Source organism: Wasmannia auropunctata, unplaced genomic scaffold (assembly GCF_000956235.1).
Source record: "Wasmannia auropunctata unplaced genomic scaffold, wasmannia.A_1.0 LD336048.1, whole genome shotgun sequence".
Classification (NCBI taxonomy): domain Eukaryota; kingdom Metazoa; phylum Arthropoda; class Insecta; order Hymenoptera; family Formicidae; genus Wasmannia; species Wasmannia auropunctata.
The window spans coordinates 536,919-563,143 of record NW_012026842.1 but is presented as its reverse complement, the minus strand read 5'-3'; the positions used below and the strand labels follow the sequence as shown (position 1 = coordinate 563,143).

General features: G+C 37.1%; 2 protein-coding genes across 5 annotated transcripts; both read left to right on the top strand.

Annotated features, from left to right (window-relative positions):
• Positions 1–11: 11 nt before the first annotated feature.
• On the top strand, positions 12–1,743 carry LOC105451654 (phosphatidate phosphatase PPAPDC1A-like). 3 transcript variants are annotated; one of them, XM_011692233.1, is made up of 6 exons: positions 12–159; positions 286–433; positions 584–712; positions 964–1,134; positions 1,220–1,418; positions 1,584–1,743. In XM_011692233.1, exons 1-5 carry the CDS (start codon positions 43–45, stop codon positions 1,381–1,383), a joined length of 729 nt encoding a protein of 242 aa, XP_011690535.1. In that variant the 5' UTR covers positions 12–42; the 3' UTR covers positions 1,384–1,418; positions 1,584–1,743. The 3 variants fall into 3 exon arrangements, with proteins under 3 accessions (XP_011690535.1, XP_011690536.1, XP_011690534.1); XM_011692234.1 differs by lacking the exon at positions 1,220–1,418; XM_011692232.1 differs by lacking the exon at positions 1,584–1,743 and having other exon boundaries at positions 1,220–1,515.
• A 2,606-nt stretch (positions 1,744–4,349) lies between these two features.
• LOC105451653 (beta-TrCP) lies at positions 4,350–24,006 on the top strand. Of its 2 annotated transcripts, none has more exons than XM_011692230.1 (9): positions 4,350–4,432; positions 19,657–19,891; positions 20,007–20,193; positions 20,492–20,948; positions 21,042–21,415; positions 21,740–21,818; positions 21,932–22,112; positions 22,205–22,252; positions 22,742–24,006. In XM_011692230.1, the coding sequence occupies exons 1-8, from the start codon at positions 4,379–4,381 to the stop codon at positions 22,213–22,215; spliced, it is 1,578 nt and encodes a 525-aa protein (XP_011690532.1). In that variant the 5' UTR covers positions 4,350–4,378; the 3' UTR covers positions 22,216–22,252; positions 22,742–24,006. The 2 variants fall into 2 exon arrangements, with proteins under 2 accessions (XP_011690532.1, XP_011690533.1); XM_011692231.1 differs by lacking the exon at positions 4,350–4,432 and adding an exon at positions 19,345–19,559.
• The last annotated feature ends 2,219 nt before the right edge of the window (positions 24,007–26,225 follow it).

Here is a 26,225-nt window from a genome sequence, read left to right as displayed (position 1 = left end):
GTTATTATAAAAACTGAATGTATTGCAAAACGCTGAATTTGAATGGCTTTTAGGGAGCTGGAAAAAGCAGAACCATTTACGAGAAAAATTCACGAAGACGAGCTGTGGTTGTACAGAAATCCGAGAACAGACTCTTTCGTTCCAACTACAGTATTATGGGTACACATATATTTATTAGAAAGATTTCAATAAATAGGAGTCTCAATAAAATTAATAGAAATTTTAAGTAGAATATTATCTTGTAAATATAAAATATGTTAAATAAAATACTCTGTTCTGTTTCAGCCTCTTGTGTTTATGATGCCGATCGTTGTTATTTGCTTCTTTTTCATAATACACAAAGATAAAGTCGATCTTAAGCAGTCAGTATTGTCTGTAACATTAGCCTTAGGATTTAATGGTCTTATTACAGACATTTTGAAACTTATAGTAGGTACGTTGTAATGCCGAAAAGTTTGAGTGCAACTGACTTGCATCAAATCAATAAAAAAAAAAATTTGCAGTTTTAATAAAGTTGACAGTTATTCATATGTAACAGATGATATTATATTCACCGTCTATATATTTCCATTATCATTTTTAGGTCGTCCAAGGCCAGATTTCTTCTGGCGGTGTTTTCCAGACGGACAGATGAATCCGGGATTTAAATGCACTGGGGATCCAGTCGTTGTTAGAGACGGAAAGAAGTCATTCCCAAGCGGACATTCCTCGTGTATGTCAATGTTACGTTGTTATAACATTAGCAGATGCAGATATTTCTTATACATGGATAAGTGTATCTGTCTTTAATATATCTTAATAATTATTATATGTAATTTTAGTATAATATTAGTATATCTCTTGCACAGATGCGTTGGTTGATTTGATAAAGAAATCATACAGAAAAAATAACACGTTTCTGTTTGTATAATATATATATATATATATATATATATATATTTATAGAAATAATTTTCATTTTAGTTGCGTTCGCCAGTTTCGGCTTCATCGCCTTGTATCTAGCCGGAAAGTTACACACATTCAGCCTGGCGGGAAAAGGACAATCGTGGAGACTGTGCACGTTCCTTTTGCCGCTTTGCATCGCCCTCACTGTCGCGTTAAGCAGAACGTGCGACTATCACCATCACTGGCAAGGTAAGCTTTGCGTCTGATTGTTAAAGTGTTATGATATCGTTACAATTTTACATTAATTACAATCTGACTACGGAATTCGTTTCAGACGTGGTGATAGGATCGGTAATAGGCTACTGCTTAACGTACGTCTGCTACAGACATTATTATCCTCCGTTAGATTCGCCATATTGCGACAAGCCGTACGTCGCGTTACAAGTTCAGTCAGACACTGTCAAATCTAACAAAAACGAGCAAATTAAGTGGATATAAAGGATTATTGTAGCGCCAGGATTATATTTTAAAGAGTACTTAACACTTTTGTTAAAATCTTTGAGATTTGTATATTTTGTGTACTAATATATACCTCTGAATAAATATATGTCTATATACAGCGAATTCGGATATATTAGAATTTATATGTATTATAGATCTGTTCCTTTTAATCATATTATTTATGCTTTTTTTTTTAGATTTTTTCTGCTCAATTCGACATTACTAATTGTAAGAATTACTGAAGATATGAAAGCACAATTACAAGGATAGGATTTATTAAACTCCAGCTAATCTAAGAATTTAAGAAAGTGATAATAACATGTGATATTTTTAGAATATAAATGATTCTAACATCAACTCGACTTTTTTGTTATTTATTCTAACATTCTATTCATGGAATTTTAAATTAATTTTGGTCTCTAGAAAAAAAATTATTCTTAAACTCAATAAAATTAAAATCAAAATAATTTTAAAATTTTTATCTTTTTTATCACTATGATAGGCATAGAGCAATTGTAAAAATAACAGTATGTTTAATTGAGTTATTATATTTGAGTTTTTGAAATGTCGAGTTAAATATATAGCACTTATATATGCACTGTTATATGCAAAAGATAAGCATAGACATAACACAAAATATTGCTGAATCACTCATGTTAGAAATAGAGTAAATACATGAACCTTTTTTTCTGTATATTTATGTTTAATGTAAGAATCATATAATTATTTAATCTAATAATGTTTATTTTTTGTATAATTTATGTTATTTTGTCTTTATCTCAGTTATAGTATTTTATCTTGAGAAAATTTTCAGATGCATTATAGCGCTCATTGTTTTTCAAAATTTTTAGCTACATTTCTTGTAGCGTCTTTTAATTCTTTGTGCAGTATTTATATATCTTCTACACTTAAAACTCTTAAGATAAAGAAGCCAGATATAGAATATGTAACAAAATATCCTGACAAAATGTGAGTTCTTTTATTAGATCTTTTTAGATCTTTTACTATTAATATGTTTAAATATTGGAGAGAGAGAGAGATCAAAGCATAAAAAATTCAATACAAAAAACGAATCTACAATTTTTTTCTTCTAAATGCAAAATATGCATCATAGTGCAGCTTTCGTTTGCCGTTGAAAGGAGTAATCCAATAAATTTGTTTCAAATTTGAAATTAGACAATTCGATCAATTATAATGCAAACAAACGATCACTATGCAATGTGACTTTTATTGAATTAACATCTACAAGGAATACCTTTAGTATAATTAAAGATTATAATAATTTTATAGAAATTCGCATGCGACTGTTTGAAAAATTTAATTCATAATATAATACAAATTTATTATTATCATTATCCTAATAGTTGACATGTACATATATTATTTTATATTTAGAATAATTCAATTATAACTTAAAACTATATTTTATTGTTATCATCCGGGTTGAATTTATTGATTATTTGTAGAAATGACAACATGGAAAAAATATAGTTCGCAGTGATATTATATTTAACATGGTGTCAAATCAAAATATGCATTTTTAATTATGAAACATATGTATAATAACAAATCATGAATTTTTAGCGTCAAAAGCTATATAATTAGTCAGATATTTATGTCGGCAATTGAAAAATTGATAGTCGATATTTTTCAATTAATTCTAATCGTCGCCGAAGTCCCACAGGTACTTATAGCCTCGCGACAATTTGATGAGTATTTCAAGCGACTTCATTTTTAACAGCATCTCGTCGGTGATCCGTCTTCGCGCGCGCGCGCGCGCCAGGAATCTCACAGGAGGAGCGCGGACCCATTCGAAACGGGCGCTCCGTCGCGCGCGCCGGCCGCCATTTTGGAAGTGTCGCGCCCAGTCGACACTCGCACGGTGGCGGCGGCTCGCTCGCTCGGAGCAGTCGATTCGGAGCAGTGTGTTGGCAGGCGTTGTCGCTCTCGCGCGTCGACGTGTGTACGTAACGTTGAAACGCCGCGTATCTTATCCGCATCGTCGCCGCCGCCGCCGCCGCCGAGAACGTCGGCTGGGATCGCGTGTGTCCCGCTTCGCGTGGAACGTGCCTCGGAGGAATACGTACAGTGTATATATATATACGTTCACGCGTTGGCCATCCGAGGCCGAGTCGGATCGTCGGTCGCCGCGAGCTGCGTGTCTCCGCGCGGCCGTTTCCCGCACACGCAGTGTACGCACACCGCGTTCGTCTCTCCCGTCGGTGTACGTCGCTCGGTAAGAGTCGGTAGTCGCGCCAGTTCGACTGGCTCGGGCACCGTCCGCGCGCGCCACGAGCAGGCTCAGAGATCGCGAATATCGCGATAATCCTTCCCCCCCCACCCCACCCCACCCCCCCTCGCTTCCCCACGACCGTCGGTGAGGTAAAGGGGTGACCGTCGTGTTTGGTTGTTGTACCGTGTGGCGAACCGCGTATTTGTACGCGCGACTCGAGGAAGAGAACGAGGACGAAGAGGAAGAAGGGACTGTCCGCATCAGCCGTCTGGCACGTTTGATCGACACGTAACATCCACACATCCAAGCACGCAGCCAAGTGACATACATAAGCCAAGTTACGCGCGCGAGCTGTTGTGCTTTTTCGGTACAAGATAGAAATGCTGTCCGGCCGCCGTCCGCCCGCGGTGATACACGGCACGGGCTCGTAGCGCAGAGCACCGTCATCCGCCGCCGCCGCCGCCGCCGCCGCCGCTGACTCGTGCGAATCCGTCGCGTCCGCGACGCGTCCACGTCGTCCCGGCGTGATTCCCTCGCTCGGCACGCGGCGACGCGACATCCCCGTCCCGTTCTCGGCTCGGCCCAGCCATTCTCGTCGGCGTCGGCGATCGCCGCCGCGGCGCGATCGCCCCCGTGGCGTGGCAGAAACCGGCCGCCGTCTATCCGCGCGCTCGTCCTGCTGCTCGCGCTACCTCCTCGGGCGCACCACGCGGCGGAGCGCCGCCAGGCCACAGGTAACGGACGTCGCGCAAGAGTAGGATGCTCAACATGGAAACGGACAAGATTATCGACGACGCGAACGCGAGCCTGCAGGTGAGTGAGGCGCGAGTCGCTCTACCTCCTCCTCCTTCTCCCCCTCCTCTCCCTCTCTCTCTCTCTCTCTCGCACGCGCCAAGAAAAGGGGAGAGGAATAAAAACTACCGCCATCTTGTGCCCCCTCGCGACCGTTCAACCGACCCATCGAATCCCCGTCTCGTGGCCGTTCGTCGGCGTCGGCACGTGTCCTGCTCCCGACGGCTGCTCGCAACTGAGGAGCACTGAGGAGGCTCCGCTTAATCGCTTACCGAGGCAAGGGAAATCCTCGAATAGAGTCTTTTAAACGGGTCTTTAAAATCCCCTCCCTCCCCTCCTCCCCGCACGCAGGACCTCTCGGTTCTCGGTCGGCATCGTCGAACCGTCTTGTCACCGTCAACCGACGTCATGTGACAGTTGTCATCCCGACGCGACGGCGGTGAACGGGGCCGTCCTACACACATCACGATTATACGGGCGGAGAATCCGCGCGCTTTCGGGGTTATGATCTCCGGTCGCTCCGCTTGCCCTCTCCGATCCCCTTCCGAAGGAAATACCCGGAGCGGGTAACTTCGTTTCTCTTCAAATGCGGAAGAAGACGCGACGGCAACCACACGGTGCGACAGGCTTATACCGGTGTCCCTCCCCCTCCCCCCCCCCCGATGGCATGTTTACACGTCAGGAGTCGGAAGGATGACGGTTCTGCATTGCCGTCATCTCCAACGGCGTGTAACGGATGTCCGTCGCGGCACACTCCGTCGCGAGGTTCTCGTCTCGGGGAGAAAAACCGGGGATTGTCCTCCCCCCCCCTCCCCCTCCTCCCCGCCGCCGTTCGGGGGTACCCCGTTTAAAAGTGTTTAAATCGCATGCGGATCCTTGGCGCGCGACGCCTTTTATAGGTCGTCGTCGCGACCGCGACTCTCGTGCGCGTCGTGACGTATGTATAACGCACCCGGTAGGTGTTACAAATGTTTTGACACTAACTCATTAGACGGCCGTTTTTCCTTTTCGCGCCGGATGGCGTATATATCTCGTCAACCTGGTTGACTTGGTTCTCGTCACGGCAGAGGAAAAATAGCCAATCACGCTCCGTAACGCGGATGACTCTGCGCTTCATGTTTATATATACTTATTTATATTGTATAGTACGTTCGAATCGATTTGACGTTTTTCTTCTCTTCGCTCTGCGCCGTCGAAGGATGACGATTTCTAATCGCGCTTCTCACATGCCTGATGGCTCTTACAAACCGCCTTCCTGCCTGCGGGGCTCGAAGGTCCGTATGTTATATTTCACACATTATAGAAGGCTCATTCATTTTACTTATGCTTTTCGTATCTGTGTTCTTTTTCCTTTCGACGCCCGTCCTTTTACACATCGAAGCGAGATAGATATTTATTTTGGAAATGGATGTGTGTGTGTGTGTATGTGTGTACATGGAGATATACATATGTATTTATACAGAATGACATACAAATCAGGAAATCGTTGAAATTAAATGGCTGTCACTTTGCAACGAGTAGGTAGAATGAAATAAATTATACTGTAGAAAAAAAATTCGTTTAATAAATATAAATAAGTATATATTTTAATATAAAATAAGAAGCACATATATTACTTAATACATTCATATAAATATATTTAAAAAATATATATAAGTATTATAATAAAAAAGCGCCAACAATTCGGTTGCTTAGTGATGAATGTTTTCGAATGATGATGATTATTTGAACTTTCATGATAATCGAGGCATTTTTTAAGTATATCAAATACATTTTTTAACATTAATTATGCAAAGTCATGTTTTTGGAGAATTTCAGATAAATTCCTTTCCTGGAAGTGGTCGCGATCATATCTTCCACACACATCAGACAAGCCTTCCGGCTTTTTAAATGTATTTTTATGTATTTTTTATGTATTTTTACAAGTCTATGAATACATTTGTGCTTCGCGATATAATAATGACGCTAATAAAAATAACGCTAAAAAAATTTCTTCTGCAGAATAATGATCAATTGATTTTATTCTGTTTATTTATTACAAAATAACAGCTATTTAGTTTCAGCAATTTTCTGTTCGTCACTCATATGTATATTGGGACATGAGTGTACGAAATTGTATACGTGTATTCATTGGATACAGAAAACACTAGAGTGTGCAAGTGAAATAAACAGGAAACCTAGAAACGCAAGAGGAAATGCACAGCTGGAGAACGGATAAACTCGACAATGTCTCGCGGGTGACACGTCGCGTCGCGTCGCGTCCGATTAGTCAGAATCCGATTGTCCCGCGAATCAGGTCGCTGAAAAATCGATATTTGTTATAATCGATATTTCGCTCCTGGCGTCCTTTGCTTTTTTCGGTTTGATTTTATTGCGTCATTTTTTATTTCACGATAATGCATCATTCTTATCGTTTCCCGCTTTTTTGGGGAGAAATATCAATGATGGCTTCACAATTCTGAATCACGTTTATTCGACCAATGTCCACTTCTATATCAATGTAGATTAACTTTATTTAATTTATTTAATCTCGGTTTAATTTACTTTTTTTCTGATTTTTCGAATTAGAAAAATAATTAGAATAAGATGAGGATTAAATTAAAAATTAATTAATTTACATTGATAGAAGTAGGCGCAAGTCAATTGTCTGCCTCGCATGAAACAAAACTCGTCCGTTATGCTCGGACAATTCTTGCGCGAATCCTCTTCGTTCCGCCACAATTTTAATTCTATTTACCAAAAAGAAGAAAGGAAGTATTATAGAAGATATTTAATACAGTCCAGTTACCGTTCGAAAGTATTTCCCCCCTCCCTTTGCTTTTTTGCAAAGAACGAGCAATTTTTTAACGATGTTTATTTCTCGCCTCGCGCTCATCCTTTCCCGGACGTCCGCTCGCGTATCTCAATCCCGCCGCCGCCTCGCCTCTCATGCAATTTACGACGGATTGATTAGCGACCCGGCCGCTCGCAATTAATCCATGCAGCGCAACAATGAGTCTACGTTGTTACGTTATTGCACGCGATAGCAGCCCGCGAGAGAGTGTGTGGACCGGAGCCTCGATAACAGTCGTTACTTCGCGTAATTACGCACGTTAGTTACGACGCGACGCGACGCCGCGCCGGAAGTGCACCTACGACTTCTTATCCCGTGCCACGGACGACGGTCCCTCCTACGCTGGTTGCGCTCATAAATCATGTATCGCCCTAAACGAGCCCGCCGTGTACACGACGCACGCGTATATCTCACCGCGATGGAAAAATCCACGGGAGACTTTATTCTACGAACGGGGGAAAAAAACTGATAGAAGAGATGGCGAGCGATTCCAATGATACACGTTTATAACTATGTAGCTTTGAAATATGTTCTCCAAAGAAAATGCACATACGTATATATCAAGAGATACAATTTTTATAAATCATATAATTAAAAGAGAAAAGAGGATGCAGATATTTAGCTAATCAGACACAATATTTATCCTTTTTCGTATATGGCTTTAATTTCCAGAGAGAGAAAAAGAGAGGAATTCGAGTATAAAAATATTGAATTTTTAGAAGTTCAATATTTCTAGAAAGGAGAGTACAACAATCGATTAAATATCTTGAAGATAATTACCTCTGTTAAAGGGGGTTTCAGGTTTCCCGGCTGTAATAGCCGGCCCTTTTTCATGAATTTTTTTTAAGGAAATCTATTACATACAGTAAAACGCGTTTTTGCATAAACTTATATATTATTTGAACAGCAAAAAAAAAATTTTTTATTTATATAAAAATGTATTTTAATGCCTCCAAGTAGCGATTGAATGTGGCATGTTTTTCGAACTGACGGAAGTAATTACGAAAAAACGAATTAAGATATCGACTTCTTTTTTCCTCTTGATCCTAATACTTTAACGCATGGCGTGAATTAAAATCATGATTTTACAACAAACATTTAATTTGTTATTAATAAAGATTTAAAAAATTTTTAGGGCAAAAAAATTGTTTTTCAAATGGCTACCATTTTTACAAAGTTCAGGCAATTGACATCATTTTAGTTCACGCCATGCGTTAAAGTATTAAGATCAAGAGAAAATAGAATCAAGTCGATATCTTAATTCGTTTTTTTTGTAACTACTTCCGTCAGCTCGAAAAACATGCCTCATTCAATCGCTACTCGAAGGTATTAAAATACATTTTTAGATTAATAAAAAAATATTGTTTTTACTGTTTAAATAATATATAAGTTTATAGAAAAACCGCGTTTTATTGTATATAATAGATTTCCTTAAAAAAATTCATGAAAAAGGGCCGGCTTTTACGGCCGGCAAACCTGAAACCCCCTTAAATATTACAAAACAATTCTAAATAACGTGTTTCGTCTCGAAAATGATTCTTTCATGCAATGAAAGAATTCTTTGATAACGTTGAGATTTTAAAACACTTCTTTGAATTAAAGTCTACTAAAAAAAGGTTATTTTCAGGAATTTTTTTTGCAAAACCTTTATTAAACTTCTAAAGATAAAAGATCCCTTTTAATCTTTACAAGATTGAAGATACCATTCGTTTGCTATTATTTCATTCGTTGTACAACAAATGAAATAGCCTAACTCAGCCTGTATGCTCGCGATTTAGCGTGCTCCTTCGTAATTTCCGCACATGCCCGATAAACAACGAAAGCTATTTCAATGCGCGCGAACGGACGACGTCTCTCATCGTGCCATGTCGTTGATTGAGAAAGAGAGAAGAGCAGGAAAGAGAGAAACAGACCGCGATCCTTGAGCGAGAAGGTCGCGCGAATTTACCTACGTCGATATCCACGAACATTATATTGTTCTCGGCTGGTTAACGTGCGATACGACAAGTTGATATTCCAGCTTGGACACTTCCGTAATCCTATAGTCGAAGCTATATTATACGTGTACCGTTTTCTGCCATGTAAATCAAAGGGCCGAACAACGAACGTGGAAATTTAAGAACTCTTCTATCCTTTTGACACAGTAAAGTATCTATACTCTCGTGAGATTTGTCGTGTCAATTATGTTAACAATTATGTAGTCTTATCTGCGATTACTTAGGATTTTTAATATCCTGATTAAAAGTCACTATTATTAATTTATTAGCATTTAAAAGATTATTAGAGTTATCCTTATCATTTATTATTCATTTATTTTAAAGATCATTATATAGATTTACTCAAAACTTTCTAAAAAAGTAAGATGAAATAAAAAAAATAATTGAATTCTCAATTGGTAAAAATAATCTGTGACAGCTTCATTTTCTCGTTGCTGGGATGTAAAAGTCACCTCAGGCGACTATTCCCGAGTTAAAAGTTATCGCTGGTGAATAAATTATAAAAGTTGTCTTCGACCGTACGTCTTCGGCCACACACATTTTGCAATACAGACTTATATAGAACTTCAGAAGAAGTTACTTCTCCGTCAGAAGAATTCTATTCTTCCGAAAGAGACTATATTCAGCAACTATATCTACTTCTACTTTTACCTCGAGTTGCAATAACGTGCAGATTCTAATCTCGCGCCTCGCGGCGTTGTTCAATTCTGGCTCGGCGGCCCGTCGATGTTAATGAACTTTACATCCCGTCGGAAACTGTCGAAAAAAGCACGTTCGCGATAACGGTAGCGAATTTCACCGTTTCGCCGGAGTAGTTTAGATTTTTCCGACTCTCGCATCCTTCGTCTTCCCGTCCCGCGAGTTACGGATATATAATATATCATATTGGCGAGCGGTATATAATAAATAGCCGGGAAGTCACGGCCTCGCCGTGAGCTTTTGCGTAATGACGCGTGTACGTGAAATCCGCGTGTGCGTCGCACGGCCGCGAGTGCAATGTCACGCGAGAGGAGGAGTGTATTCCTTTTTAGGTGTATCTCTCGTTCCGCTTCGAGCCGGGATTTAAATTTTTCTACGTTGCGTATATATATATGTACTTTTGAATGCGCGCCAAGCTTTTGTTGCCTGATGCAGTACACTTTTGAGAACGCGCGAAAGCCTCGCCGATGCGTACCACCTTTGGGATGCGCAAAACTTTTGTTGTATACAACACTTTCGGAGGCGTGTATTCCTTTTTAGGCGTCCATGTTCGGTCGAGCCGAGATAAAAGGCAGAGAACCTCGAGAACATCGCGCCTGACCCTGAACTCGCAATACGGGATCATCGATGAACTCAGCGAGATCGATCTCTTTGTTCGTCACGATTTAAACAATTTCTGCTTTCGAAAAAGATATTCCCAGGTCAAACTTTTCGAGCCTGTTACAGTAGAGATACAAAAATTTGCGATTTTAAAAATTAGAGTGGTTTTTTTTAATAATCTTTGACGGGCTGAATCGTAAATTCGCAAGCAAAAATGTTCTATTAATGTTAGATTTCTGAGAAAAATAAGATCAAAATCTCATGATTGAAATCTCAATAATTGAAATCTAAAAACGCGTTCCTGACACTTTTACTATCTTTGAAAAATTTATTGCTAAACCCGATGTGTTAGAAAAGAACTGAAACATTAAAGCTTAAACATTGTACTTTGAAACAAAAATGTCGAATCTCATGGTATCATCGAATTTCTAGCGCTTCTAGTGTCTCTTTATTTGTGGGTGGAGTAAGCCTATGTGCATAGGATGGCGTAGAACTGTATTTGGACTCACAGAAGATTATAATGATTTTTTTTATATGTTAAATTATCTAGTTGACATTTTTATTATGTACAATGGTTTGTTTATTGTGAGTCTAAATGCAGTTCTATATCATTCTATGCACGTATCTCTAAATCAAATCGCGCTAAAAGTTCAATCAAAGATTAATAATGCCTGCGGTGAAAAAAAAGATTCAATATTTTTGTTTTAAAGTTCAAGTTTTAATTTGTTTTTTTAAGTCCTTTTTGAAGTCTCTTCACATCGAGTTTATCAGTTATGAATTTTGACAGATAGTGAAAATGTATTTTTAGGATGTCCATTTCATGTTTCTCTCTCAAAAATCTGACGTGATAAAACATTTTCCCTTGCTGATTCAGAAGAGACTAATTTTCTTTTTCAGACCGCAGCAAAATAGTTAAAATTTATAACTCCGTGTTATTCTTCCCGCGTTTGAAATCTTATTTTTAAACCATGTTCTGTATTATTCCAATGACGGACACAATTTCGAAATTATCCCAGTGATTCAGTCCCTGTGAGACATTCGTTCTGTTCCGGTAATCCGAAGGGGTTAAAGTATCGCGATAATTGATCGTTTTTATTTGCTAAACCATTCTCTTCGGTTCCTCGTTTAAAAGAGAACGTGCCGTAGAAAGTTTTGGAATTTTCGAGTACCTATTTTAGGATAAGCGGTGTTTTATGGCTCAGATAATTGTGCGATGCGTCAGACTATTGCCATTGTTAATTTGAATATTCCTTTTACGCTTTCTAGCGTCATGAAGCGCGCCCCCCCCCCCTCCTTCCCTTCCCTGTTCCCCGCCGACGTTTCTTAGACCTTCAGAAGTTGTCGACCTCTTTGTGCCAGAATAGACGAGCGAATATGCGATGCAAAAACTTGTTTTGTGATTCATTCCGCGAAATCGTACATTTCGGTCTTGCGACACTATACCTCCCCTTTGTGAACGCGTTCAAAGCATTTAAAAAGATCAACGATGGAGCTTCGTCGGAACGCATCTGCGGGCAATTCAGTTTAAATGTACTGTGGGCGTTATTGTGAATATAAACAGTTAAACGCGCCGTTTAAATTAAGCAGTTGAATTACCGAGAGCGAAGGATATTAAAATCAAACGTACTGAATGTGTTGAAAGGAGAGAAAAAAAAGTATTGTGTACGTTTCTGATTTTCTGCGCGGCTGATTTTATTTGGCGTTTCTATATGGATATTTGATTGAATAGACGAATTTGATTGCCACTACGATGATGATCTTTCTTCGACGGAAATTGAAATATTTCTTTAAAAGAAAGTATATTAAAAGATACAAAAAGATTTTATAAACAATTTAAGAGTCTTTTTAAACAGTTAAAAAAAAGAATGCAAATAGATAAATAATCAGATTCAAGATTTATTTTCGTTCATATATACTTCTGCTTTAATTTCTAGGAGGATTTTAGATCCAATTTATCGAGATATTGAATCTTTAGAAATTTACGAAGAAGAAAAGCGGCCGATTTAAAAGAATTATTTCTATTTACAGTAAAAGAAAAGGGTCAGTTCGCGTTGATTGTTTCTTATCGGACACTCAGTATACTCGTATTATACTTTGGTGTGTCAAGAGACGCGCGGGGACGACGTCCCAGGAAGACAAAAGAATCAGGAGAGCGTAGATTCGACACGAGTTCGCGATACCGTTATGCCGGGAGCACTCGAAGCGTTTTCAGGTGATCGCGCCGCCGCGCATCAGCCGCTATAGCTTAGACTCGTTTTTCTGTATCGCGTTACAATAACGGAGAGGCGACAACTGCCGCCGGGGCCCACCTTTTAGAACGGGGGTCCCCACAATAGGTCGACGATAATACGGTTTTCATTCGGATAAAGCGTCCATTACGAAGCGAACTTCCGAACCGGAGCTCGGCGACTAACGGGAAGAGAAGAAAATATTTTGACGACGTAAAAAATCCTAAAGATATGATAATAAATAATAATCAATTTGCGTTTTGACTCGCGTCTCTTTTTAGAAAATAGTAATTTAGGAAATATTAAAAATCGTTGCAGAATTCGATATTTTAAATATTGGAGAGTCGGATTCCGTTCACACAGTTTCTGATCGAAACCGTAAAAAGAATTGCTACTCGATCGCCGTGACGTAATCGAGCGTAGCTTTCAGTGGCAAGTGATTAACACGACACTGACGACACGTTCTACAGGAATGATAAATTCGCGAGTTTTAATTCACGAGTCTTTTTAGAAGAAAATGCGGCACCGTCTTCGTTCTGGAGATAGCAGGGAGATCACGGAATCCGACGAATTTGCTTTTTAGAGATTCGAATTCCATTGATGTAGCTTCTTGTTGAAACCTGATTCGCATAAAATTCGAATTCCATTAATGGTTCTTGTCGAAATCTGATTCGCAGAAAAAAAATTGCTACTCAATCGCCGATTTCTATTATGAGAGCTTAGCTTTCATTAGCAAGCGTTTAACGTAGTATGGCTCTTTTATGACGGTTTTCACTTCCTGAGGTGTAGGGGGAGACGCGGCAAGTAGGTCAGACGCGAAATATACATTTTCGCGTTTATTGTACGTCGACTACAAATCGCTGACGGTCTTGGGGTATAAAAACGGATTTTCGTACATTTCGTGTGACACACTTGTTAGTAGAAACACGTCCGAAATACGGGGTATATACTATATACATTGTGCATGAAGAAATATTCTACATCATGCGATGTCCCAGAATCTCTCGCCGGCAAGCGGACACGTAATGTTGTCGTTTCGCGAAAAGATTTGGAGTTAATCTTCGCAAAAGCGTCGACGACACGACGTTCGCGATCCTGATGGATGAATCTCGTAAAAGTTCTTTTTGAGAATCTAACGCGTTTCATTATTTAATTCCGTGTTCGAAGCCTAAATGTCGCGAAGAAGCGACTTCCATTCGCAAATCTCATGTAACTCGAGAGGCATTTTTAACGCCGAGCACTTTCGCTGACAAAGATCGATCGGAAATTTCACGAGGGACTAATGCTTACGTGTCCGTGCGATTCCGCCGATTCTGGGGCACCTTGTGCAAAACACTGCGTCAAGCGAAGTTGAGAAACGTCGTGAAAACGGAACGGCTGCAAACGCTGGCTGGTGTGAAAACGTTAACACCGACGTGGCGCTCGCATAATAGTCTTCCTTTTTTTTTTATTTACCGTGTCTCCCGACACAATCGCACGATAGAAGATTGCCATTGCGGCATTCTCCGTCTTCCTTCTTCACTGGCTGCACTTTCTCCGCGGACGTGCAAACGTAATCCTTCGATTATAAAAATATCGGCCGACTCGGTTTCGCCTGGCTTGTGTTCCTTTCAATTCCACGATGAATTTTCGCTGCTCGGTCGTTAAGATTCGTTGCACGTGGAACGAATCTTGACGTTTTGTCTGACAGGTCCCGGAAAGAGCCCTTCAATTGTTAGAAGCGAAGGAAATACGTATATATTCGAAAAGAAGAAGTAAATCAATTTAAGAGGTATCTCAGGGATATCAACGGAGAACACGTGATTTATTGAAATTGGTATACGCGAATATATTTCCTCGTCGGATTCTCTTCTTAGTGTTATTTAAGTTTTTAAAGGTTACAATTATATCTCCAGAGTGAAATAGTGTTAAATACGCGTTGAAATTACATTAATTAACACGATGCCTCGCGCAGCATTCGTTCGAATTAGTTGATCTAATCTGATTTAATCGGATCTAATCTGGTCTAATCTGATCTAATCGAACTCCGGTAACGTAATAAACAACTTCCGATGAAATTTTGACAGGAAATTGGAAATCACTTGTAGGCAAATTTTTCTATTTCTGTTCTTGCATATATCATATATATGTATATGCATACATATATGTGATTTCCAATATACATATATATAATTTATATTGTGCGTATGAATATATATACATTGCATATAATGTATAAAACATTACATAAAATTATATTAATGGAAAAATTTTGTATGTACATGAAAACACTCAAGTTTTTCTGACAATATAATTTATATTAAATATAGGTGCGATATAATATTTATTTTACGATATAATATTAATTTAAATTAGCCCGCATAAGCGAATAGCACAAATAAATTTTAGAGCGTCTTCTTCAGTTACGGTTGGATCTTGGTGCCTAATAAATTCTATATGAATTTTTTTTAATCCATTATTCTGCAGCCATTTAAACTGAATCAATGTCGGAATTGCAACGCAATCATTAGCTGAAGTTGGAAAAGTGAGATCACAAATCTTCCTTAATATGTAATTCGATGCTAATTCGACTAATTGTATAAGCATCTTAAAATACTGCGAAGAACTTGAGATCACTTACGTGGTCTAGTTCTAATTAATATTGTTTAATTATACGTGCTGCTAGCATGTGTTCTCACACATACCGATTATTGCGATAAATATTATCATATGTCTTGGTGGTCGGAATTGGTTAAGACGCCCGTCCTGGAAAATCCGGAGGTCCCAGATTCACACCCTGGCTGAGATAATCTTTTTCGCAATAAATTCTTCGCAGTGTTTTAATCATATGCGTCGATGGCCGAATTGATTAAGACGCCCGCCCCGGTAAGTCGGGAATTTAAACCTTGGCTGAGAAAATATTTTTCGCATAAGTTATTCGAAGTATTTTAATCACATATCTCGGTGGTCGAATTGGTTAAGATGCCCGTCCCGGAAGGTCCCGTGTTCAAATTCTGACTGAGATAATATTTTTCGTAATAAGTTCTTCGTAATATTTAAGCGATTTCGGCTAGCCTGCGCCAGTCTGCGTTAGTGTGCTACCAGTGCACAGCAGTGCACGGTGTAGAGCTGCAGTGCAATTACACCAATTGGCTCCAACTAATTTGTGAGAGCCACTTTGTGTACACCCAATATGCACCTGTGCGGCATATCGAGTTCAGACACTTCAGACGAACACGTGGCGAGGGATTACATTGTTCGACCAGCCGAACACACAACACTCGAAATGTGTAATCGATGTATCCTCCCCTCAAAATCGCTATAATAGCTCTGGTTGAGATAATATTTTTTGCAATAAGTTCTTCGCAGTATTTTAAGACGCTCAGTCACATCAAATTATTAAGGAAATCAATTGTGATCTTACTTTTCCAACGTTAATGATTGCCTTGCAAGTCCGACACTGATTCGGCGTGCAGTTTAAATGGCTGAAAAATGGATTTAAAAAATTCATATAGAATTTATTAGGCGCCAAGATCTAGTCGTGACCATAGAAGACGCTCTCAAATTTATTTATAGTATTTTATTTTGTTACAATATAATTAACGTAATGTATGTAAAATAATATAATCTATTTTTTATATATTATTAGCGTAATGTATAAAATAGATTATACATCTAGCTTGTTAATTTGTTCCTTTCTTCTCTTTCTTTTTCTCTGTTTTTATGACTCACTTTATAAATAATAGAAATTTTTAAGCACGTAAAAATATGATTATAGAAACACTAAAGATCTTAGTAAAGGATATGCGAAGATCAGGCTTGATCAATAAGTTCTATTTCTAGCGGCATATATCGAAGGATACTCTTGACGATATCCCCCACAACGATATCGCGCTTCATATTATCGGACTATCGGACGTCTACGACAAATACGGACGATAAGGACGACATAAACAGTGAAAGTGCAAACGCGTGCGACTACTTTCTTTCGTGAAAAATACGCTTTACGCGCATTCATATGTCGCGCGTGTCTCGGAAAATTTCCGTCGAAAACTTGATTAGTCATACACGCATGAATCGCCACGTCGACAAATTTAATGGCGATCGCGTAAATTTAGGTCGTTTGTCAGTTAGCGTTAGCGTTAGTTATTTCTTCGCGCAATTGTATTTACATTTACGGATCTTGATCGAGTTAGCTCTGCGCTTAATCTTGATTGGCGTATTTATGCCGAGAGAATTCTAAATCTCGTTTTCGTCCCGAAATAATTAAAATCGCTCGGGAAATATCCGTTTATTCGCGTACATCTGAAATATGATTTAACCGGTGATTACGGTATTAACGAGAAAGACGAGATACTCGGCACAAAACCGGGACGCGCGTAAACGATTTAATTTATAAGAGCCTTCGTATATAGTATACGACGTTATACGCGAGCGAGAGAGAATGGAGCGAGAGAGGTCAAGAACCCGGTACTTCTTCGCTCTACCTCAAGATGCGTCCGCGATTCTAGTTTTGCAAATGTACGCTCAGGCTCACCTCAGACGATCTATAATCCCGCCGGTCAGGGTTTCAGAATAGAATTGTAATTTTATTTTATGTTCTATTGCATCTTCGTATTTCTGTATAATTGTGAATAATGCACGTTTTATGCGCGAGATGCATTTCTGTTCTTCATATATTTCTCATATTTTTTTACGCGACACATAAAAACCTTTAAATAGAACATCCTGGATTCTGGATGACAAATTTTGTGAATAATAGACATGATTTTGTATTATACGTAATATGAAAAGCATTTTAATAATAAAGTCCACTTTGAATGTCATGTAATTTGCGCTAGAATTGAGGATAATAATCCATTTATAATCTCGTGCGTAGATATATACATACAGATTTTGTGAATATGTAATATGATTTTGTGTACATAATACGAAAAGCACTACTTCAATCATCAATAATGAAGTCCACTTTAGATGATCTGTAATTTGTGCTAAAATCGAGGATAATCCAATTATAATCGCGTGCGCGTGTGTAATACGAACAACGTTTGAAGAATCGAAAATGCATTCATCAAAATTCGCGACACGTAACCCATTTGTTCTGCTCTGAAATCTGACGTGAATTTATAGATCGTCTAAAGTGGGCTTTATTTACTATTTAGGTAATAGGTCATTCTATAAAGTGCGACGTGCAACTTTCATGTGAATTTAAAACGTATAGTTCACTTCGGTCTCTTTCTATCGATGACATGTATGTTTCGTTATATCAACGATTTGTTGAGTAATGTTTTTCGATATGACATTTCTAATTCCGAAAACCGATCTGGGAAAAATCTAGATAAGCTGATTTTTGCGGAATATAATCGGCGTATTCTGATTTTTACGACTTATCTCATATCATTATTTCGAGAGATAAGGGAGATTAACGAAAGTACATTTGCGCTCTGGCAGGAAATCGATTATCTCTATTTCTTCTTTCTCGAGGGGAACACTCTGTGAATGTACTAAAAAATTTTTGTATTTTTTTGTTTTGTTTAGTATGCATTTCTATTATTGATAACAATGTGTTTTCAGCGTTGTTTCGCAATTTTACGTTCTTCACAATTTACAATTAGATATGAGCACAAGTTAAAAATCCCGCTGTTTTACATCGTGTCTTTCGACATTTTAAGTTTCTTAATATCGCGATAAGATTAGCGCTTTCCTGCGTTTGTTCTCAATTGTTAACGTTAAAAATTGCGAAAATTGTAGTCGTGCCGTTGACTATTACGAAACATTTACACAAAGCATTTGCAACTCTTTAAATCTCACGACATATATTTATTATAATCTTCATGACAATTTTATTCTTTATTAGAATTAATATTCATTTTTTATAGTGTTATTATTTATGCCACTCAAATCTATAGTCTTACCGTATGATTTATGTTATCATTAATTATATTATCAAGCTATGTTGCGTCGTTGAAAATTTTTCTGTTTTTGATTTTTGAAGATATACTTAAAAAATTAATTTTCTTATACATACATTTGCATAATATTGAATTAATATTTAATTTTATTTGTAGAGATATAATTTGTCAAAATAAATAAACAATAAAACATAAAATGTATTTACGAAAATGATTTAAAAAGTGCAATTTTAATTTTAATATTCGAAATATGTATGTTTAAAAGTCGAAATATGTATGTTTATCTTTGTTGAATTTCTATAAAATACGTACTTATCTTTCTAAAGTTAACGAAATGAGTCTTTTGTTTTAGATAATTTTAGAAAATGGTCTACGATTATTATAACGTGTTTTTCCTTGCACTCAGTTTTAAGCTGTTTTACGTTTATATTTCGGCAACGAAAATAATTATGATGTGAGATTAACTGTAGCGACAATGCACGTTTTATTTATGGATTTTGGAATATGAAATTTACTCGAGTATATTAGGTTTTTTCAAAGTGTATTCGAGTGTTACAACAGCGCCTCGTTACAACTTGCCGATTCCGATGTGTACGCTACGTCTATGTGATTAATCGGGGAAACAACGATGTGTGTGCATCGATACGATAATACACATTGTGCACGGTGTGATATTCTTAGTCGCGTTTATTTGCGCTCCGATTACGTAGCCACACGCTGATACAATAAGAGTTAAACGTCATTACGTGCGCATGTACAAAAGATGTTAATAAAAGTATTTAGACAGTATATATTCCACGAGAGAGATCACGTGTATAATAATTAAATGTCAGCGGGCAAATTTGTTCTCAATTAATTTTAATTTATTAATGACAAAGTCTTGTGAGAGAATAATCGCTTGTAAGAGTTCCATCCTGTAGATTACATTCCGATCTTTCGCAAAATGATGCACGTTTCAATATTTAAATATGTAATCGTTAATCCTCTTCTGTTGCAGTACCCGATGACGATACTCTACGATCCCAGCTGTAAGAAGGAACCGTCTACGGGAGCGTCGACGCAATACGTGCAGGAGAAAGAAATCTGTATGAAACTGTTCGAAAGATGGAGCGAATCGGAGCAAGTGCAGTTTGTCGAACAGCTGTTAGCACGAATGTGTCATTATCAGCACGGACACATCAACGCGTATCTCAAACCGATGCTGCAGAGAGACTTTATTTCGCTTTTGCCCAGTGAGTAATCGCGTATATTTGCTTCACGCTCGATCTCATCTTTTTGCACTCCTTACACGCGCTTTAAACGATATTTCTAATTTGCGCCTTTAATAATATTACGAATGGTTTACAGAGAAAGGATTGGACCACGTGGCGGAAAGTATTCTTTCATACCTTGACGCAAAGTCGCTTGTTTCCGCAGAGCTAGTGTGCAAGGAATGGCACAGGGTTATTAGCGAAGGAATGCTTTGGAAGAAGCTGATTGAGCGCAAGGTTCGAACGGATTCGGTCTGGAGAGGTTTGGCTGAAAGGAGAGGATGGTAAGTGACAACTTGATTACGATTTATATAAACTATATAAAACTTCCGACAAACAAACAAATATGAGGCCTATTCTTTATAGCCGAACTGGCTGCTCTAGTTCACACAGTTTATCTTTCTTTTTCTACATTGGAAGAAGAAAGATAAGAACTAGTACAGCCAGTTCGGCGATAAAGAACAAGCCTATGATATGTATAGAGCATTTAACGAATATATTGTAAACACATATATAGAATGTACGTAAGAAAACATATTTCTTTACATTTTCTTGTTCAATTTGTGAAATATTTGCTTTCAGGATACAGTATCTCTTTAAACCGAAACCTGGGGAGGCCCATCCCAATCACAACTTCTACAGATCTCTTTATCCCAAAATCGTCAAAGACATCGAGAGCATAGAGAACAACTGGAGAATGGGCCGATTTAATCTCCAAAGAATCAACTGTCGCAGCGAGAACTCTAAAGGCGTTTACTGTCTGCAGTATGACGATCAGAAGATAGTTTCCGGGCTCCGAGACAACACGATTAAGATCTGGGACAGAAATACTCTGCAGTGTATCAAGGTGTTGACGGGCCACACGGGTTCAGTGCTTTGTTTGCAATATGATGATAAGGCTATAATATCCGGTTCCTCGGACAGCACTGTGAGAGTCTGGGACGCCACTACGGGCGAGATGGTCAACACATTAATTCATCATTGCGAGGCGGTACTGCATCTCAGATTTAACAACGGCATGATGGTGACCTGCTCAAAGGTCAGTCAATGGATGCTAATAAATTTTTACACATTTTTATTATTTTCATTCGATTGGATTTTGTTACTGACAATACTATTTATCCATTCGCAGGACCGTTCAATAGCAGTCTGGGATATGACATCGCAGACAGAGATTGCGTTGAGACGTGTATTAGTGGGGCACCGAGCAGCAGTGAACGTGGTTGATTTCGACGAGAAGTATATTGTTTCCGCCAGTGGTGATAGGACTATCAAAGTATGGAACACCTCCAACTGCGAATTTGTGCGAACGTTGAACGGACATAAACGCGGAATAGCGTGTTTGCAATATAGGGATCGCTTAGTAGTTAGTGGTAGTAGTGATAATACCATACGACTGTGGGACATCGAGTGCGGTGCTTGCTTACGTGTTCTAGAGGGACACGAAGAATTAGTAAGATGTATTCGATTCGACAGTAAGCACATCGTCAGCGGTGCTTATGACGGGTATGTACGTGGAAATCCGAACGTCTTTAATTCTGCGTTTGCAACGTGAAATCATTTCGCTTTCAGCGAAAACAAATTTGTATTTATATGCGTCATGTTTATTGGTATTATGTAACTTTTTACTCTTAGAAAAAAACAATACAATTTATTTTATAGTATATTATTTCTAATGTATAAAAAAAGCAAAATTAATTTTACATTATATTTATATCGAATTTCATCGTGATTAATTTAAAGTTGATTGCAAATTTTACTATAAGAACGTATTATAATTTTACAACAATCATGAACAATTGAACTTACATGTATTATTGTGTTTTACAGAAAAATCAAAGTTTGGGATCTCGTAGCTGCTCTCGATCCTCGTGCCGTTGCCAGTACATTATGCTTGCGTACTTTAGTGGTAAGATATTTTCGCGCATATTTTTTTTTTGTTATACTTAGTCAGCGATTTGATCAAGCGCTGAGTGACAATTTTCATTCATTGCCATACTTTATTTATACTTCTCATTGTAGGAGCACACCGGGCGTGTGTTTCGCCTTCAGTTTGACGAGTTCCAAATAGTTTCATCATCTCATGATGATACGATATTAATTTGGGATTTTCTTAATTACAACCCGTCAAGCGGAAGCGTATGCAGTGGACGTCTGCCGATGGATGGAGCGCCAAACCAAGCCGATACTAGATCTCCTTCCCGTAAGTATACTAGATATTTTTCGAAATTAGAATTTTTTAAAATTTATACGTTATAATTATTAAATACACAAAATATTTTTTCTTATTTGTAGCATTTGAGTGACGCATCAATACGGAGATTTCTTTATTGTGATATAATTGTAAGTATATTTTATGAAATTATCCGATTACCGCTTGCAGGTAAGCCTTAGAAACAATTTATTTAATTTAAAAAAAAATACATATATATACAGGGTGTCCCGAAATTCGCGAATCAATATATCATAGCAAGAAAGATTTAGAAAAATTAAGTAAAAAAGTTATTTGTGAATTTTTATTTTAAGCAGTAGTTTTTGAGATATAAGAGTTCAAACTTGGCCAATTATAGATTAAACAGAAACATGTCCGTGAGCGCGTCGATAGTGTTAGTGGTCGCGCACTTCACGCGCGTAATCTACAATAATTGGCCAAATTTAAACTCTTATATCTAAAAACTACTACTTAAAATAAAAATTTACAAATAACTTTTTTACTTAATTTCAAAGACTTTTTTGCTATGATATTTTGATTTGCGAATTTCGGAATACCCTGTATATATATATATAAAATAAATGGCGCAGAATTTAATCGCAATCGATTTTGTATTTCAGACAAGTGGTTAGTGAGTGAATTCAATGTGTTCACGACAACGTACGCAAACAATGAAATATCCCATGATGAATGTCCAGCGTGAACAACAACTATACACAGAAACGTCTGAGGGAAAAAACTTGGTTGATCAATGACTTTGATTTATTGTTTGCTGAGACAGCAAAAAAAATTCTTCAAGAAATAGGAAAGTAAATCGGACTGACTTGCGTGAAACTATAAATTGTAATTTATATATGCGCTTGACGCAACGCGTTTAGGAACGAACAGTATGTTTAAAACCGCATAAATACATCCCATGGATGTAAACGATTTTTAATGTCGTCTGCTTTGGCCATATTTGGAATTCTTCTACGCTCTATGACATGAACAGAAGACCATTTTCCTACGGTAAAAAAGAAAAAAAAAGAAAGACTTACAATACGTAATGTAGTGAAACGTTTTTAGGGAGGCTGGATATTACACTTAATAAGACATTAGATGTATTATAGTAAAAGGAATTAATGATTTTTTTATATTAATTAATTTATGAAATAAAAAATTGTAAAATGTTGTTTGATTGGAGTACTTACGTTGTGTGAATGTGTAAAAAAAGAAATTGTTACATGGGAGGATTGTCGTATTACACCGTCTATTAAAAATAGCTCGTACAAAGTGCTATGTACCCATGTTTAGAAACGCAAAAAAATAATCATTGATTGAATGTATAACAGTTTTTTGTAGACATCCAAATTTTGTGGAATTTATTTTAAAAGAGCGAGTGAAGAGCCAACAACCTCTGCACAGCCTACATTTGGTACGATACCATTTGCATTTAGAATATAAAAATCACTATATCAGAATGTGTAAATATTATTATCATTATTATTATATTCATACCGAAAACAAATATAGCGTGTGATCTTAAAATGATCTTAACTACTGTAAAAAGAAAGGAAAAGAAATATTATTATATCTTGACTATTGATCTCGTTGAACTCTTTTTATTCACGTTTTGTACTCATTTTTATATTTATCTAAATTATCTATTCGAAAATGTGTATTGATGCTTTTTCTAGGTGTGTTAATTGTTTTGTGATTTGGTATTTCACTGAAAAAAATTTTAAGAATACTCTTCAAATATAACGAAAACTTCAAATGCAAATAAACGAAATATTGCTATTTGGATTTATGTCTAATAGTTTAAATCATGTCACCATAAAAACGCCCAAATGATTGTGATATTATAAAACATTCATGCTTTGTAAACAGCGTGAATATTAATGTATACACATATGCATTATTTACTATGTCACTCTCACATATTCGTCAGAATGTGTAAGATATGCAACTAAAGTTTCATGATGTACACAATACTCTTTAAGCGTTATTAAAGAGACAACATCTTCGGATATTTGACATATTTGATATTAAACAGTGTTACAATGTTAATATAACCACATGAAAGTAAGATACTAGTAAAGAAGTGAAATACCGAATTATGTTTTTCAAATGTGCATTTTATTAATGATAGTCATTAAAAAATGCAACGTCATATAATTGCTTATGAATTGTCAATAAATATAGTGGATTATACAGAAGAAATTGTCACGGAAAATAATATATATTTCAAGACATTACTTTGATTTTAGTGTTTCGAAGTTTTCATTTTAATTTCAATGTGTACACGTGACGTTTATCTCAAAATTTTATATGAGCTATGTATACAGAATGGAATTTATTAATGCGCGTGGAAATAGTAAGGCAATATTAAATTAACATTAAATATACAAGGAAAGAAAATGAAATATATATAGATATAACGGATATTTGTACACAATTCGTTCGGATCACTAACGTTTCTACAAGAAGGAAACGAGAGAAAAAGTGAGAAATTAAGGGAGATGATTGAATGGCGAACTGGGTACAAACGTAGAAACTCGAAAAATTAGTACGACTGGATGAGAATTTTGTATAATTTTGAACTATGTATATATACACACACACGCACACACACACTACACACACACACACACACACACACACACACACACACTACACACACACACACACACATATATATATATATATATGTATATATATATATTTATATGGGGTATCAGTGTGCAAGACAAAGTATAATTTTGTAGAATATGATATACGTAGATTTTTGAGTTTGCGACTTATTTCAATAAATAGGCAAAGTAATAGTGATCGTAGTTCAGGCATTAACATATTCTTGCATTATACGAACATAGAATGTTCTCCATCCGTCTTTCCGCTATCAGCAGATACGCGTATGTAGGTATTATCAAAAGATACGATTGCTTATCCCGCGTTTTTCTGTAGTTCTTATTATTGGAATACGGAAGCACATTCTTCTCCTAACTTTTTTTTATTTCTCTGACTGAAATCCGGGAGATCTTGGGGTTGAAAAAAGAAACTTCTGCCGCATCTTCTATAAAGATATATATCCATCGAATTTAATCTTTGACAACAAATCTGACCGAGAAAACACGAGTAGTGTGAAACACAGAGCCAAATATTTGGAGATAACGAGATGTCGGACATAATAGTTAGGAAATTATGTGGACTTTATATCTTATAAGAGCATCGCGACACGCACTGCGATCAGATCGCAACGTGGGCGTTTGCGATTATTCGAGAATACCAGTGAAATATCCTTAAGAAGATATTGTGATGCTTTATTGTTAATATCGACATGAATCTTCGTGTATGAGAATAACTGACTAGAGAGGATACAAAGGCTGTGCAAAAGCTATATTCGAAATATAATACCTACACAAGAATACAGAGGATTTTTTATAAAATCCATTATTGTCTCATCCTCCTGCATATACTACGTACGCATATTTGAATCGTGCTATAAAATTCTGTCGTCTAACGATAAGTGAAAATAAGTTAAACGTATCAAACACGAATTTAGTTTTTTAAATATTGTGAGTCCCACATCTTAAAATACATGATAAAATAATAATTAGAAAGAGTTGAGTACCCCGCCAGATTTATTATTTCATTAAATTTGCTGTGTCCCAATTTTGTTGATAATTTGCAATTATATTTATATTGTAATTTTATATTGTATATTTATATTGCTCTCTCAGAGGACCGTACAATGTATCAAACGTCGTGAGGATGATATTTACATATAATCATTAAACATTAAATATGACGAATTTGCAAAAAGACTTCAAAACTTTCATCATATATAGTTTCTATATGATGTTCTCTGGGCATTTAGTGCATAGAAAACTAATATTTTTTTTTCAACATCAAAATATTACATTTATCATTTATACAATATCGCATAAGACATGACAAGCACATATAAAATTTTTCTATTAATTGATAATATATCTATTAATTGATAAGAAAAATTGTATAGCTTATTTATAAAAATTCTTGTAAAAAAAATAATAGAAAAGTAATTACTTAACAAAATAATTGCATAAAATATTTTTTATGTGTGGCTAGACACGAAGAATC

Excerpts from the sequence above, each read along its gene's own strand:
- LOC105451654 (XM_011692233.1), top strand. The coding sequence starts at position 43 with ATGGCTTTTAGGGAGCTGGAAAAAGCAGAACCATTTACGAGAAAAATT. Across the intron at positions 160-285 it reads TTCCAACTACAGTATTATGG|CCTCTTGTGTTTATGATGCC; the intron begins GTACACATATAT and ends GTTCTGTTTCAG. Across the intron at positions 713-963 it reads CCCAAGCGGACATTCCTCGT|TTGCGTTCGCCAGTTTCGGC; the intron begins GTATGTCAATGT and ends TTTTCATTTTAG.
- LOC105451653 (XM_011692230.1), top strand. The coding sequence starts at position 4,379 with ATGCTCAACATGGAAACGGACAAGATTATCGACGACGCGAACGCGAGC. Across the intron at positions 19,892-20,006 it reads CTTTATTTCGCTTTTGCCCA|AGAAAGGATTGGACCACGTG; the intron begins GTGAGTAATCGC and ends AATGGTTTACAG. Across the intron at positions 21,819-21,931 it reads TATGCTTGCGTACTTTAGTG|GAGCACACCGGGCGTGTGTT; the intron begins GTAAGATATTTT and ends TTCTCATTGTAG.